This window comes from Chaetodon trifascialis, chromosome 7, assembly GCF_039877785.1.
Source record: "Chaetodon trifascialis isolate fChaTrf1 chromosome 7, fChaTrf1.hap1, whole genome shotgun sequence".
NCBI lineage: Eukaryota > Metazoa > Chordata > Actinopteri > Chaetodontiformes > Chaetodontidae > Chaetodon > Chaetodon trifascialis.
In genome coordinates, this window is record NC_092062.1 from 12488076 (window position 1) to 12504207 (window position 16132).

The 16132-nt window shown below is 41.8% G+C and overlaps 2 protein-coding genes across 3 annotated transcripts in view; both read right to left on the reverse strand.

Annotated features, from left to right (window-relative positions):
• Positions 1–1191, reverse strand: part of LOC139333264 (ankyrin repeat and IBR domain-containing protein 1-like) — a 32530-nt gene extending 31339 nt beyond the window's left edge. Inside the window, exon 1 of the mRNA XM_070965527.1 lies at positions 1000–1191. The gene's annotated coding sequence lies outside the window, so the exon portion shown is untranslated. The remainder of the gene's footprint in view (positions 1–999) is intronic.
• Positions 1192–2200: 1009 nt separating this feature from the next.
• Positions 2201–8004, reverse strand: LOC139333694 (eomesodermin-like). 2 transcript variants are annotated; one of them, XM_070966307.1, is made up of 7 exons: positions 7558–8004; positions 5527–6184; positions 5237–5391; positions 4810–4931; positions 4147–4305; positions 3760–3821; positions 2201–3539 (listed from the first exon to the last, which is right to left on the reverse strand). In XM_070966307.1, the coding sequence occupies exons 2-7, from the start codon at positions 6048–6050 to the stop codon at positions 2753–2755; spliced, it is 1809 nt and encodes a 602-aa protein (XP_070822408.1). In that variant the 5' UTR covers positions 6051–6184; positions 7558–8004; the 3' UTR covers positions 2201–2752. The 2 variants fall into 2 exon arrangements, with proteins under 2 accessions (XP_070822408.1, XP_070822407.1); XM_070966306.1 differs by having other exon boundaries at positions 2203–3539; positions 5225–5391; positions 7558–7742.
• Positions 8005–16132: the final 8128 nt, after the last annotated feature.

The window sequence follows — 16132 nt, forward strand, 5'->3', positions numbered from 1 at the left end:
AGGGATGGGACATCGCCTCTTCGTCTCTGTAACAGACTAGTAATAGTTTATCTAGCATCCATGATCTATCATGTGTTCTTAATTTGGCCAAGAGAAACATATCTAACCTATATGTGAATCAAATGTATTTATCCATTGTCAATATTGAGATGGGGCACAGCCTCCAGTCACCCTCACAGTACGAACCATACAGTCAAATAACATTAACACGTTACACACACACCACTAACAAAATAAAGACTTCACACTGAAGCCAGGTGACACAAGTGAACCTGTCTGGCATCACTAAATCTGTGTCAAGCCGCGTCAGGACAGACAGCCTCATAACCACACACAGTGAGGGGGAAAGACAAACACACTATGTCCCACCTTGGTGCGCACTTGCAAACACCTTATCTTGGGTTATATAATCTCTTGGTTGGAAACACATATTACTGATAAGGCTTCTCTCCAAATGTATGACTGAATAACCTATCTGAAAATAGTTAACGACCACTCTCCACGACAGCGCCAACCAACATCTAACTATAGCTATCAAACAGTAGCGGCTAATTATGTAAAGATGTAAGTTTGTGTGCATGGCTTGCCACTTGTCACTGAACTCCTCCATGCAGGCCTTTACCCATGCTGTGTGGTGTTTATCGTTTTCGCTAACCTAGCTCGCCAGTGTGTTGTGCTGTGTTAATGAGCAGTCCCCGAAAACACTTTGTCACATTTCTGCTTCATGAAAAAAATCGCCAGCCAACTGACCTTAGATAGCGTGAAGTGCAAACCATTCCGTTTATCGAAAGGGCTTGGGTTAACCAAAACACACAACACTGCTTGCTAGCTGTATGTTATTCAAAAACATAAAAACATCATGACGCTACCATCTGCGTTGGCTAACGTCAGCGCATACGCTAGCGGGTCAGCTAGCGAGCTAACCGCGCTGCTAGCCAACTTAGCTAGCACAGTTGATAAAGTGGCAGTAAACAGTGAGTAACAAGTATTCCGACTTACACAGACTGTTCGTCACGCTGTTGCAGACCTGATCTTGTGAACCGACTGTCACTCGCTAGCACAGTAAACACAGGCTTTTCTTGATAAGTAATCCATGAATAACGTGAGGTCAGAGCAGTGATGTTGTTCTTGTCAACTCTCCGTTGACTCTGCTGGCTGCTAGAAGGGTTGCCAGGTTCTAGCACAACCCCCAAAATAGACGGAGAAGGGTATGGCTTATAGTTCAAACGGTGACAGTTTGTGTGTGTGTGTGTGTGTGTGTGTGTGTGTGTGTGTGTGTGTGTGTGTGTGTGTGTGTGTGTGTGTGTGTGTGTGTGTGTGTCCACGGATTGGACATACTGCAATGAAACACACCGGCGCCGTTAAGTTTTAAATCCTAACTTTGCAATATACACAAATTTTGTGGAAAACCTTTGGATGAAATGCAATGACCATGTTTTATTGTTGTTGTTGTTGTTGTTGTTGTTGTTGTTGTTGTTGTTGTTGTTGACCATTTTATCCTGGTCATTGTGGTGCAATAGGGCTATATGAAGGACATATCATCCTATCCTCTTCAACGTGTGTCAAATCTGCAGGTTTTTATGGACAGAAAAGAAACGGGATTCTTTTAAATAAGGAAAAAAAATACAAATAGATTCAAGATTCCAATCGTAGTTTTCGGCTATGGTCTAATTGTTGGGTAAAATGTACATTTAATTCAGTGTTATATCAGATCCACTCTAACTCAACAGGCTACTGTCGTGATTGAGTTTGTAGCTGTGAGTGCAATAAAATACCACTAGGGTGCGACAGAGTCCACAGAAACAAATAATGCTTTGGGCTGGATATGAAATTTGTCCTTTTTATGCCTTGAACAGCTCAGTCGTAATATGACTTTAATCGGTTTTGCCTTTGCATTTGTCTTACATTTAAAAAAAAAAAATCATTAAATTAGAGAGTAGGCTATTAGATGAGTCGGCTGAATTTAAGTGGCTTTACCTTCAATCCTGTGCAAGCTGTGGTTCTTATGTGCAGTGAACCAATCAAAATGTATATAAGCATCAAACATCTTGTAATGTTTAACAGCTGCATTCACATATCAAACAAATGTTTATATTAAATGTACATATAGTATAATAATAATAAAGTATAATATAGTCCATCATATGTAAAGTATGCTGCAGGGACAAAGGCGCCTTAACTTCAAATAAACACTCAGATACTAAATAGAACACACATGTTTTTTTATTATCAAATATCTGAACATTGCAGTGACAGTATATACAGCATATTAGCCTCACATTTATGAGTGCACAAATTTCATCTCAACAGACTTTCAATAAATAATCTGTAAACACATAACCTCAGTGTGAATGCAGATACAGTAATGTATGCACAATGAAACATACATACGTTTTTTTTGATAATCAGGCAACTTAAACAAATGTTTTGGCACTTTCAAAAATCCAGATCAGAGCTACATAAACGGAGTGTTCCAAAAAAAATAAAGTCCAGGAGGATAAGTGGATTAAGTCAATGCTTATTGATGCTTATTGTGTGACACATGGCGCTTGACTTAATGCCATTACTTGAACTTGTCCTTGATATTTCCAGTGTCACCACAGAAGGAAAGAAAAGCATTTACCACCACCAAGACAAATTCTGGGTATGCACATAACAAAAAAAAGCAAAATAATATTTCTTATTCATGATGGCAGATGAAGAACAACCAAAATAACAAAATGAGATGGAAAACATTTCAGAGGCGGCGCTTTCAAGGGTTTGTGTAAAAGGAATAGTAAGCTGCCATGCCTTTGGATGAGGGGGCTTCTTTGCTGTAGGAGCTACTGTTGGTGGCAGCTGAGGCCAAGTCTTCACACTTGATATCAGTGGGTGAGTCCTCTGTGCTAGGACCATTAAGAGACATGCGCCTTCGTTTGCAGGCTGTGGAATAAGAGTCAGCCTTGTCCAGGGACAGAGCTGATGGCTGTGTCTCCGTCCAGGGGGAGATCAGGCCTGCACTGCCGTTCACCTCCTCTTCTATCTGCGGTTTAACTTTGCTTGAGTCATCTGGGAAACCAGAAGTGGGACTAGGTCTGGGAGACCAAGGCAGGCTGGGAGTAATCTTTCTCTGGTACGTTGCTCTGGACCCCCATCCTGCAGACATGGTGGTGAAAGGAGAGTCTGGGTAGTAGCTGAGAGCGTGAGATGTTTGCATGGACAGGGATTTGATACCATAAGGGAGCAGGGAGCTTGAGTATTCCGCCTCATAGGGTGTGAGATCTATCTTGTTGCTGGTGCTAGTGCCGTTTCCCCCTTGCTGCATCGAGGTGACAAACCACCTCTGTGAAGCTCCATCTTCTGTCTGAGGTGAGAGGAGGCTGTTAGTCTGCGGCACAGCTCTCTCACTGTTATAGAAGCGATTTTGGGGAAGGTTGTTGACAAATTGGTCCTGGAAGAGGGGCTGCATGGTGTAGCGGGTGCTAGGGACAATCTGGTGGGTACGGGTAGAGTCGGTTGGTGATGGGGTGAGGCGGTCATGTTCTGGAGCTGTGTACATCCTGAAAAAAATACATGTATTTATGAAGTTGAGGTCAAATGTTTTCCCGCATGGTGTGAAAATGTCTTTCAACATGAGTTTGCACATGCACATGAAACAGCAGACCTTGAGTTGATGCAATGAAACATATCATTTGATGGATTCCTGCCTTATGAAAATCTGATATTTGTTCTAAACGTGTCATTGGTGATCGATGCATAGCAAAGAAGTAAAATACTCACGAATCATAATTATCTCTGAATCCCTTGGCAAAAGGGTTGTGATCAATTTTCAGCTGTGTGATCTAAAACAAAGCAAAAGGGAAGAATAAGTTACACATTAATATGTGAAGATATAGAGAACAAACGTAAAGAAGCATCGTGCAGGTAAATGTCTATTAACCACATGCATGTCAGACTATACAGGGAAATAGCACATAGCAGGTTAACATTTAAAAAAAAAATGCAATTTGTGTCCATTGAATGAGTTTCAATGAATAGAAATTACAAGCTGATCAAAACAAGATGTGACATGCAATTTATATCTCAGAAAGCAGGTCTGAGTGTTATGGCAGCCTATAACTCAAAACCCATATCGTGGCACAGAGGAGAGGAACGCGCCATGCTCACATCAGTGTTCTGGTAGGCAGTGACAGCTATGAACTGGGTCTCTGGAAAGGTGAAGCTCTGAGTCTTTACTTCACTGCTGATGTCCTCCACCCCGTCCTCCGTCACCTCCACGATGTGCAGCCTTGGCTGGTACTTGTGCAGCGATTGCAGGACAATCATCTGCAGAAATAAATCATGCAGGAAATGTTCAGATAAAATTACTAAATAATTTTCCACTTTTCTAAACAAGTGGAATTTGCGCCAAATGATTTTGGTTGATTTGGTTCGGCCTCATGGCGCAAAACAACGGCGTCTTAACTTCAAGATAGTGTGCTTAATTCTATTTGATTGAAGTTTTCGTTTGGACATCTTCTGTTCACACATTAATAAAATTAATTAATTGATTAAGATTAAGAAAAATAGCCCCAACTGTGTTCGTGGTTTGCGGAAATTTATTAAACTAATGGTGCGCTTGAATGTTATCTTTCACGCAGTTTATCAGAGTAGCCAATTAGCAAAAAATCTATGATCTTTTACTTTATATTAACAATACAGTTCTACAGAAAACAACCATAGTTCAATGCAACGAAAATTATGCTGATATCGTAATACAATTTGTTATTGTTAAAATCTTTGGTGAGGGTGAACGGCGTCAGTGTATGTGTATTTATCAGTCTGGCACACCTGTGAAGTGCTGTGACTGGTTCCTTTGTTGTTGGTGAGTTTCAGTTTGCTGAAGGAGATTTCTTGTCTCATCCAGTGGGCCCCCGTGTTTGGAGACTCTGGGTGGATGTAGACTTTGTTCCCTGCCCAATAAAGAAATACAGTTTCATAAATCAAACTCGCCAAATTCCGCTCATTTTAATGAGCCTTGCATTGAAAGAAAAAAAAACGGGGTTTCAAATTGCACCAGTTTTCAAAAGATAAATACATGAAAAGAAGCCTATATTTCAAAAGGAATTATTTTATTCTGACAAATAAAAATGCCAATTAGACAATCTCAATATTTTCCAATTTCAGCCACTTGGAAGGCCTAATTGTGGGTAAATTAAATTCAAACACGGACAAAAATGAAACACTAAAAATGTCAAATATCCACCTGTGTCAGTACCTTGGCTGCTGTTGTCGGCCTTGCCACAGGTGACCCACTTGCCACCCTGAAATCTCCAGTGGTTGGGATCCGCCAGCACCACCTCCACGAACACGTTGTAGTGCGCTGACAGATTGAGACCGGCTATGTTAAAGCTGAGGAACGGGAACATCCGTCTGCAAGCACAAAATCAAACAGCAGACGGTGTTAGAAGATAAATATGATTAACTGGAAGTCTGATCTTACGCCACAGCAAGTGAAAATGACAATAACTGAGTGAAGGTAAAGTGACCCTTTCCCTGTCATCTCACCTGCCCTGCTTGGTGATGATCATCTCGGTCTGGTGCCGGTTGAATTTGAGCCACAGCGGCCGGTTGCAGAGGTAGACCTGGGCCCTCATCCCCGGGCCGCCGGTGGGGAGAGATATGTTGCTCAGAGCCGACCCTGAGCCGGTGTAGGGCGAGTAGAGGCAGCCGGGGCTCTGCCCGAGCTGGTAAGGCGAGCTGAAGTGACTGCGGCCGGAGGCGGAGGGGGAGAATCCCGCGGGGGGCAACACGGAGCCCAAGTGGAGAGGTGATGGGTACCTGCCAGCGCTGGACGGGGTGTAAACCGTGCCAGCGGGGTTATAGGGGATGAAAGAGCAGGGGTTCGGTGTTTCCGGGCTCTGTTTAGAAACAGTGGGGGGGATGTAGTACCGGTCAGGACCCATCCCGTGCTCTGCGTACCTGCTACCTGCAGTCGGATCGTCCCCGTCCACAGCCGGAGACTTGCACCTCTCATCCGCTGCGTCTTTCGTAGAGGAGAAGGTGCTGCTCTCCCCTTCACTGCCGAGCATGACTGATGGGTTTCTTTGCTCCCGGATGATACTGCTTTTCCCCAGGGGTCTTCTTTCCCCTCAGAGATAGCCGAAGCACTTCTTATTCCAGGTGTGTTCCGATGCAAAACTTCTTCTGGCAGATCCAGAGCAGTCTGATTTTTGGGACAGAAACAGATGGCGGTTCAGAGCATCCCAGACTGTGTCTACAGTCATCGGGCGACCTGAGTCACCAACACTTCAGAGGCCTAATGCAAATACAAAGGTGACAACTTGCGCGCAGACGACAAGCCACTGAGATGGTGGAGGAAAGTCCGTCTTATCAAAGGATCTTCGGTAGGATCTTTGTGGGTGTATCAGGGTGTGGCTGTGAAGTTTAGCCAACTTGAACTGCTATATTTCGGTGATTGTCGCGTTTTGAAAATTTGCTTATTTTTCTGTATTTTTTATTTTTATTTTTTACTTAAAAACAAATTATCTTCCTCTCCCTTTCTCTTTTCATCCTTGTTCTCTGTTTGAAAACCACTTTCAGGAAATTATTCCATTAAATTCAGTGCAATAAAATAAGGCACCTCTCCTTATTATTTGAGAGGCTTAAAAAAAAAAAAGATGCTGTGATTCAGGTCAAAAGTTCAGAAAGGTAGAAGCATGACGGTCATGTAGTCTATGCAACTGAATCAGGAGCCCAGCTGGTCAGCCATCAGAAACAAATGAGGTGAGCTGCTGACCTTAAGTGGATTTGGATGATATTGGGGGGGAATCGCCTCGAGGTGAGAGCCAATTTCTTGTAAATCACATGACAAATTTGAAGTAAAGCACTGATTATTTTTTTGGGTGGGGGGGTAGCTCTGTGGTGTAAAACTAAAATGAAAGTTCGCCCACGGTTCTTGAAATTCCGTCTAATTTAAACGTTTAATGTAAACCGCAGTCTTCTAGGTGAAAACAAATAGTGCTATTTTAAACGAGCCAATCCCACGTGTTTACAATAAAAAAAAACAAATAAACCAAAACGTGTAATAGAAAGTTACCAATGCATTTGTCTTTACAAATATTTATTTGCTGGGACAAACACATTTAGTTACTTTGGAAGTAATAGACGGGCTGCTGTTAATCCCTAAATTATTATTCAGAGTTAATGAATTTGCATTCATTCAATTCTGATTCGGCTCCGTGTCCCAACGGGATTCCCGACGTGAAAAGGGGAAATAGCCAATTATTTTTCCGTTTCAAGAAACCTGTGATGTTTCTCGGATCAGACAGTCCGATGTGAGAAACGACAACAAACAAATCTATACGCTCCTGTAGAGGGAAAAAAAACCCCCAAACAACAAAGAAACAGAATTAATCTGTCTATATATAAATGCAGTTATTTCTCGTGGCTTAATTCCCTGCAAATATTTCGTAATTGGTTTAGCAATGTTTAAATTTCTCATTTCTAACAGTGTTAAATCAAACAAATATTCCACACAATCAAATGCCTAGCCTGCATCACATGTAAATAAAATACATTTAAGAAATGTCTACTTACCAAACGCTCCTCTCTCCTGTTTCCGAGGAAACAAACAAAAAACAAAACAAAACAAAAACTATTTTAAAACTATCTCAGGCAACACCAGCGAGGCTGAGTCCAAACCGGTACATGACACCATGTTGCGTTTGAGGTTCAGGAGGGAGCGTAAGATAAAGGCTGAGCCATGTGGAGGCGGACTGATCGGAGCGGAGAGGCGCACCCCCGCTTTCACCGCTGCTCTCTCCTTGTGGCGGTGACGCACAGATAGCAGCCTATTACCAGATTCTCCTCTGATCTCCAGGGGAGGGGCAGGGGATCCTCAGCACCATGGCCAAGGTGCAGAGGAGAGAGGATGCTCCCCAATCCATCTGTGAATTGTTTCCATCTCATCATCCTCACAAAGACATCACCGCAGTAACGTTCAGGGCTCAGAGTGTGTCTGTGGGGGTCAACAGTGCAGTTTATGGTCATCTCACTTTGTTCACTTGGATCATCGTCAGTAAAGCATTCTACCCTGATGTCTACAGATGAAAAACACTCCTGTTTGAACAGAAAGAGAGCTGACATGCATGTTAAGATTTCTGACAGGTGGTGGAGATCTGGCGTTTGCCTCCATGTTCTTAAAACTTTGAGCACATTGACAAAATTAGCCTTAAAAAAATGCATAAAATCAACTACACGGAAGTTGGAGCCCTGGTAACTCAGAGAGATCAGAGACTCAGACATTCTGACACTTGCCTAAATAAGATCTGTGATTTCTTGACTGAGAAATAAGAACTTGGAAGGTAAATGCACCTCACTGACAATAATTCATAACATTTAAAAATAATAGGCACAGTTCTTTCATTTTCAGATCAGGTAAGTGCTGATGACGAATGTTGCCAGTTAGTCACCCCAATATACATTTATTTGTCACAAAAGCACAAAGGGTTCACAGATGATTTTGGCTCTGAAAGGGACTCATATCGAACCGTTTCCTCCTTGATTCTTTCTGCTAATTCAGTTCAAAGGAAACCATGTTCAGGCTCTAACTGATGCTGCCTCACTGTGTTAATGGAGCACCTTTTAACAGCTTAAAGACCAGCTCTCTTCTGTAGAGACCAGCCGATGCTCAGCTGCTGCCGCTGCTTGCTTGAGGAGAAGTTTGCATGACAAAGGCAGTGAGAGGATTAATGGAGCAGTTTGCCACCTGTGAAATAAACACACCGTACATCAAACAAGACAAATCAGCTGTTAGGGTAAACTATTTGAACAGCAAACAGTCTCAAGCTGATACACCTCTGCGGATTGCACTGATAAACTGATTGAGTTGTTTGATTATTTCGGGAAGTCATGAATATAGAGTAAGGCTTCACATATCTGCAGATGTGGTTTTAGTGCTCCTACATTTGCTTTCCTAAAAGTATCTATGCTTGCGTGTTTCTCCTTTCCACACGACATGACAGACTTCTTGTGCTGCCATACTGTGCGTGTAACATACATGTGGATGTAATAAAATACTCTCAAGAATCATTTTGAATCGGATTGAAATCCAAGCACATTCAAGTTCCTCTTCATTTAACTTTCTCTTTCTTTATTTTACTAACTACCCATTTGACACACAAACACATATGGTCACATGCTTTGATGGTAAAAGCAATGAGTCAGAAGTGAGAATATGTGGTGTCTTGAAAAGTTTCTATATAAGCTTCTATTTGTCCCACCAGTGCAGGGGTTTGCACACGTATTCATACATTAAGGACGGTAAAAGATTTGCTGCACTCACTCTGCACAGAAATATCTCTGAATCCCTCCTCAGAGTTTGACACGAGAAGGCTGTTTTCACATTGACCTGCTGAAGGGGGGACGTTTTTCTTTGATCACCTTAAATCTCAGTTTGACATGGGAAGCAAGATCTTGTGACGTCACAAGTTTGGAGCCAATCATGGTCCAATATTAAACAGTTGTGCTGTGGAAACTTGAAACTGCCAGCTTTCAGTCAAGTTGGAGGCATGTTGTGTCAATTAGTTAGTTTTTGAAATAAACCACATTTGCATAGATTCTGAGTTGTCCAGTGAGGAAGATGGAGTTGATATAATTTAAGATTTTTAATGCGGTAATTTAACTTTAACTATTTGTGAACAAAACATATGAGAAATTATTATTCAAAGCAGAGCATTTTATACATCTTAAGACATGTCTGGAGGGGATTTTTTGCATTTGTCTACCCTGCTCTTCAGTTTAGACAGGCATAAACCTATTGTTTATATCCGACAGCTCTCTGCTATGATTAAAACATACAATTCCTATGTTAAATCGGCCTGATCTCACTACCAAAAACATACTTCAAAGAAAAAAAAACCCTGCTTTGCATCACATAATGCTGTGTGGCTATCATGTGTTTCTTGGGCAGCCTGTCTGTATAATGGCCTCTCTCCTCTCTCTCTCTGTCACGCTCGATGAGCAGCTTCCCCTAGCTGTGCCTGCTTTTTGACACATCTAAAGGGCTGTTTCTGACATCTTGCCATCCTGCCGGCCACCCCTCCCACAGTGCTCTTGCCAGGCAGGAGGAAAAAGCTGGTGACCTGGCCATTGCCGCCTTGCCCTAGGCCACCGCCACCCTGCTGGCAGCAGAAGGTCTGTTGGTCTGAAGCCATGCCAGGAACTCTGCCTGCCGCAGCTTGTGATGTCACGACAGACACGTTCTCGGACGAGAGCTCTGATTGGCTCCGAGGGTTGGCCTTTCTCACTTCCTGGGAAATGCCCTCTCCACAACTTACAGACATACAAATCTTATTCATTTACAATTAATAACCTTTTATTGAACGTGAGCTTAGCTCCCTACCCTCTGAGCTAATGAGCTGCCTTCACAGATCACACAGAAAACCAGAAACACATTCTCCCTTTTTCTGGTGCAATTTGAACATTTGTAATTAAAATTTTTAACAACTCATCTTTTACTTCCTTTTGTTAATTAGTTACCAGTGCATACAAACTTCATTGGTGCAAAGAATTTCTCGTCAGATCAAAACTAAACTGTCATGCTCAGACACACTTGAAGAGTTTCACATGTGACTATAAAAGTCTAGTTTTGACAGAGGACAGTGCAGACACTTGTGCTGTGAGTATGACAATGTACATTTTTACATGAAGCAAAAATGGAAACAGCAATGTACATATCATTAAGAACACACTGACAAATAACTGCTAAAACTGGGATCCTTATTCCATAAACTAAGAGTCACCCATGAGAGTTTTTACAGCAGAAGGTAAAGTCTTCTAATGACCCACTTCCTTGTCTCCCCCCTACGCTTACATTTATGGTTTGATCCTACATCCTGTTAAGAGTAGCAGCAGGAGCGGACCATCACATTTGGTGCTCAGCGTGGGGGCGGTTGGTGAGCTGTCATGTTCCAGCTATCCCATGGAGATACACTTCTGCCTCTCCGTGAAGATTTGGTGTTTTCTCATTTGCATTTGCTAATGAGATCCTGTTTGCATGACTTTATACTGGAAAGCTATCTCTCTGAATATCTCTCTGCAAATACAGGAGGTGGATGAAGTGCTATTTATTTAATCTTTATTGACCAATTAGTCCCATTGAGATAAAGGATGACTTGGTCAGGCCAGGAGAGCAGCATGATGGTAATGTGATGTTGGAGACAAAGCCAATGACACATTCAAAAAACATCTTGTTAGCTACAGTAAAACTATATTTGTGAGTGTTCCTCACATCTGTTTAGTTTTGGATTCTCAAACTTGGTGTAAGGCAGGAGCCACACTGACATTCTGAGGTGTCACCTGCACACAGTGGAGCAACAGTAGAAACAACTTCACAGAGACACTGTAAAAACTCTGATGCTTACATCCAACAAAGGCAAAGGGCAGGTTTAAGGGATCATGTGGAACTTTGTTCAAACCAAAAGTACACTGCATATTTCTTGTGTTGTTACTATTTGCCTTTGCTCCAAGGGAGCTCACCATTTCACTGATGACCAAGTGTCTGAGCCTGCCCTCGCCGCTTCACCCTGATCACAACTTCACACATGAGATTCTTCTTCCTAAAATCTCTCCTCAGCCAAGACCCATGACTCCCATAATCACTGATCTGAAGGAAAGTTTTAGAAGTCTCCGGCCAATTAGGGCCGAGTTTACAGCACTTTCTTGTTATCACCCAATCTGTCCCATTATGAATTCCTGCCCACCAATCTGCCAGTGTCAGCAGGCCCCAAAGTCAATCACAATTCCATCTCAGGTCACAGTAATGAGCTACTGCGTTGCTGAACCAAGTTGATCCACAGACACAGTGATACTGTACATTTAAAGCCATACTGCAAGTGCAAAGTGAATGGAATAGGATGATTTCAGTTTTTATATGGGGAAAACAAAAACCAAGGATTAGATTTCAGACATTGCTCCTGCCCAAAGACCAAAGGTTCAACTCTCTGGTTTGTTGGTGCAATCCTAAATGATGCAAAATGGAAGGACTTAAAACATGGTCAAATAAGCATACCTGTCCAATATGTACAATGTTTTACTGTATGTAAAAATTAGGCATAAAGAACTCAAAGACCTGAATATTGAAATAAATTCACAGTTATTATGTTGTGTGGCAAATGACACAGAATTCATCTCAGCTGAACTGGACAGTCAATTTAATTGCTTCATACTACGATGTCCTTCAATACAGGTTCAGATCAACAGATCAACAACTCCCAGAAATGTAGAATTTAGGGAAGATAACTCTTCAACAAAATGTACAAAAAAATGTACATCGTCTCCCACAATGTACATTAAACCATGGTGGGAGAAAATGCTAATATGAAGTTAATTGAAGATGACTCGTATAACACTGTAAGACAAGGTTGACCCCCTCCAGCTCAGATCTGTGGAGGGAAACCTGGCAAAACTGTTGACGATATCTCCAAAATCTGCAAAAGTCACAAAGCAAGAATGTGTGGTAGTATGTCCACAGGTCATTTTTATGTTTTTTAGGAGTGTCCTAATATATTTTTCTCACTGGGTAGATGTGGTAACAGACACCGGATCAATAATTCGCCCAGAGCTTGATTTTATAATCTTATTATCTACTCGCAGGGAGTAAAAAAGGAGAAAAAACAGGAAATGGGAGAGGAAAGAACAACCCCTCAGTAGAAACAGTTCAGGAAAATTATACTGCAGACTTTTTCTCTGAGACCTGCCACTAAAAATTGTGTCCGAAGAACTTTGTTTCCTTCTGTGCTCAGGCCAACAGAATGGACTTTGGGTTGTAAATAAGTGGAAGACCCCTCCCCTCTCAAAAGTGCCTTTCCCCAGCATGAAAGCAAAGTCACGGCTCATAAGCACCTCTATGATTTCAGATTTAATAGATCCATATATTGACCCAGCAGCGATAAAGCATCAATATAATAACTAGGCAACAGCAAAAGAGCAAATGCATTTTGTGTATTGTTTAGAAGAGCATCCCTTTCTCCAGTGGGGTGGAAAGAATATTTTCTGCATTATGTCCTCTCTTTGAGCCGACAGGCAGGACCCTGGGCATGTTTTTCTCATATGGGGAATGTGCTGACTGTGGTATCACATTATGATTAACAATTTAACTATGATCCCCTTCTTTCCCATTGTTATTCCACAGATGACTGAGAATAAGAGCGAAATGCCAGCGACGGCACGCAAGCTTCATTAGATTCATTGATCGATTTATTGTTTTCCATGGTTGTAATCACTTCCCCCAAGGTAATTTGTAAGCTCTTTATGGTTCAGAGGTATAAGCCTGAGAGTTAATTAATCGGCTTTGTTTAGAAGTTTGGAAGTAGAAATGCCCATCTCAGTTGGTGACTGTAGGAAGGCAATAGTCGATGTGACTTAGAATCCCTTGTTTGCCACTACGAAAGATCAAAAGTAAGCAGGTAAACAGACAAAATTATGTCTGGATGATTTGTAGATATTTTACATCTTTACTCTGTTAATTTTCTTCTTGTCAAATGCAAATGCAATTTAGGATTTTGTCATGTTTCAGGGAGCACAGACCTCAGTATCTTGGTAAAAAGCAACAAATCCGGCATTAAAAGTTATCATTCAATTAAAAGATCCTGCGAGTGCTCACCAAAAACAAAGAATCCAGCCCTACACACGCACTTATTAATACCAAAGCAGTAGAAATTGTTAATGAAACTGACACGTTGGGATGAGGCAATTAAAACCTCTGTAATATTCTACATTAATTACAACCAAAAGCATTTTTTACAGTGTTCTCTCACTCCTGGACTGATCTGGTGCTTTTACTCTTGTGTTAGCCACTTTATCAAAAAAAATTAAAAGATAAAAAATAAAAAGGTATTGCTCCTCTCAAAAGTAAAGTATTACCACCCCAGAATTTGATAATACTATTTTTATGTTCTGACCCAAATCTTTGCTCTTGGCAGAAGAGACACACTCGCTCCCCCTCACCCACAAAATCTCCGATATTGTCTGGCCTTTGTCAGTCTTAATTGAAGTCCCGGCTCGCTTTAATTGGCTTTTCAACAGTACGTGAATGGGGACTGCTGTTTATGGGTTAAGTGCATCTTAATCAGAGCTTTAATCCAGTCATTAACAGAGAAACATGAGGTGTTGAGAGGAGTGGAGAGAGGTTGATAATTGAGAGCCTGCTTCCTTGCTCCCTGTGCTGTGTGTGTGTGTGTGTGTGTGTGTGTGTGTGTGTGTGTGTGTGTGTGTGTGTGTGTGTGTGTGTGTGTGTGTGTGTGTGTGTGTGTGTGTGTGCTTACTTTAGGGGTGCTAGGAGTTATGCAAGAGAAACTGGCGAGACAAATATGAAGTAGAAATCCAAAATGTCAGAGAAATGTTTCACAGTACATGTAAGGACACAAATGCTTTTCATATTTTGCTTTACCCTGGCACTTTGCCTATGATTATACTGTGGGTTTACACTCAGTAGAACAAAAATGCAAAGGGTTTGGAAGGTGAATAATTTGCCACAGTATGTTTAGATCAAAATAAAAATCACCGGAGAGAACATTTCAAAAATCAATCTTCTTTATTTCAGAGCATAAACTTGTATTCTGATAAAAATACATACCACTACTGATAGTATAAAATAGATTGTTATTGTCTACAAACCACAGCTCCTCCATACCCACTCCGTTCCTCCCTATTGCTCAGCTGTCACATTCTCACTGAGTTTTTCTCACTGTATATTTTAGCACCTATCCCCAGTGTGAGGCCTGTATTCTTCCGTACCCCCACTCCCCGTCTCACACACACACACGCACACACACCCACACAGATGCACAGAGTTGAATCAATGAGTCTATATTTAATAAACATGCTGCTCTTAGAACGGGTCCTGATTTGCATCATCCTTTGCGAGATGTACTTTTCACCATTTTTATTGTAATTTATTATAGACATACACACACCTACTGATCCTATAAAAGCACTGTCAATTGCTGACAAATTTAGTGCTAGTCACCTTCTCAGGGAGACAAATAAAACTGGGCTAGTAGAGAGGAGGTACATAATGTGTGTCATGATTCTGTGTCTGTTTAACCTGCTGCCACTCTGGCCCTCTTCATCTCTTCCCTGTGTGTCTGATTGTGTGCGTGGAGTCAGAGCAGAGACACACCAGCTGCACCTCCTCTCCATCAAGACCTCTACAAATACTCAGCCCTGCCAGCACCAGCTTCCCTGCTATCTGCCCAAGCTTCCCCAGGTCTGCATTTCACATTAAATGTTTTGATTCCATCTTATTCCCATCTCCTCGCAGTGAGCGTCTGCTCCGGGGTTCACCTGTTCCGTCCAGCCAGACAATAAAGCTGTCCTCTGATTAGGGTTGGATGGAGGGAAATTAATTCCCTTACTGAGTTAATTTAGGTTTTAAATTTAAAGAGTCAAAAGTTGTGTAACTTAACAGTCAAGAACTATAACTTGATTGACATTCAAAGAAAATTGTTTTGCCAAATATATTTGCCACTTTTGCCACATTTATCTGTGAAAATAAAAGAGTTGATTAAAATAATCAATTAGAAATTTGTCAAAATTGGATCTTAATCCAAACTACCAATATACGGGAACCTGACCCCTGTATCCACTCCTGTGAACATGTGTACGCTGACATTTTAACCTATTTCTGGCTTGCGCAACACCTTGTGTGTGAGTGTCGTGTGTATTTGTGCATTATTTTAAGGTGTGAAGGGCCTGATGACAAGATGAATGCTGCCGGCCCAGCTTTACCTCTCCCTAAGCTTCACCACACACGTCTCTCCCTCTGAGAGTGTGAAAACATTTACAGGCCATTTTCAGCAAGAGATGACACTTCCTCCCAGGTCGGCGGGTCACACACACACACACACACACACACACACACACACACACACACACACACACACACACACACACACAGCCTAACAGACAGCAACATAGGCACAGACTCTCTGTAATGCAGACAGAGAGGAAAGAGGAGGCAGCCCTCTCTCCTCAGTGATTCATTTTTTAAGATAAAGTGAAGAAGAGAGAAAAATGTGCCTGCATACAGTGACGCTGAAGATCTGAGCATTGCATGCAAAAAGCAAAGATTCAGACAGCTATATCTGTAGCATGACTATACTGAAGCATA

Bases quoted from the DNA above. Each gene is read 5' to 3' on its own strand.
- LOC139333694 (XM_070966306.1), bottom strand. From the start codon at position 6,050: ATGCTCGGCAGTGAAGGGGAGAGCAGCACCTTCTCCTCTACGAAAGAC. The intron at 4,932-5,224 runs GTGGATATTTGA...TTTATTGGGCAG, and splicing joins CAGCCAAGGTACTGACACAG to GGAACAAAGTCTACATCCAC. The intron at 3,540-3,759 runs GTGAGTATTTTA...TATTTTTTTCAG, and splicing joins TTCAGAGATAATTATGATTC to GATGTACACAGCTCCAGAAC.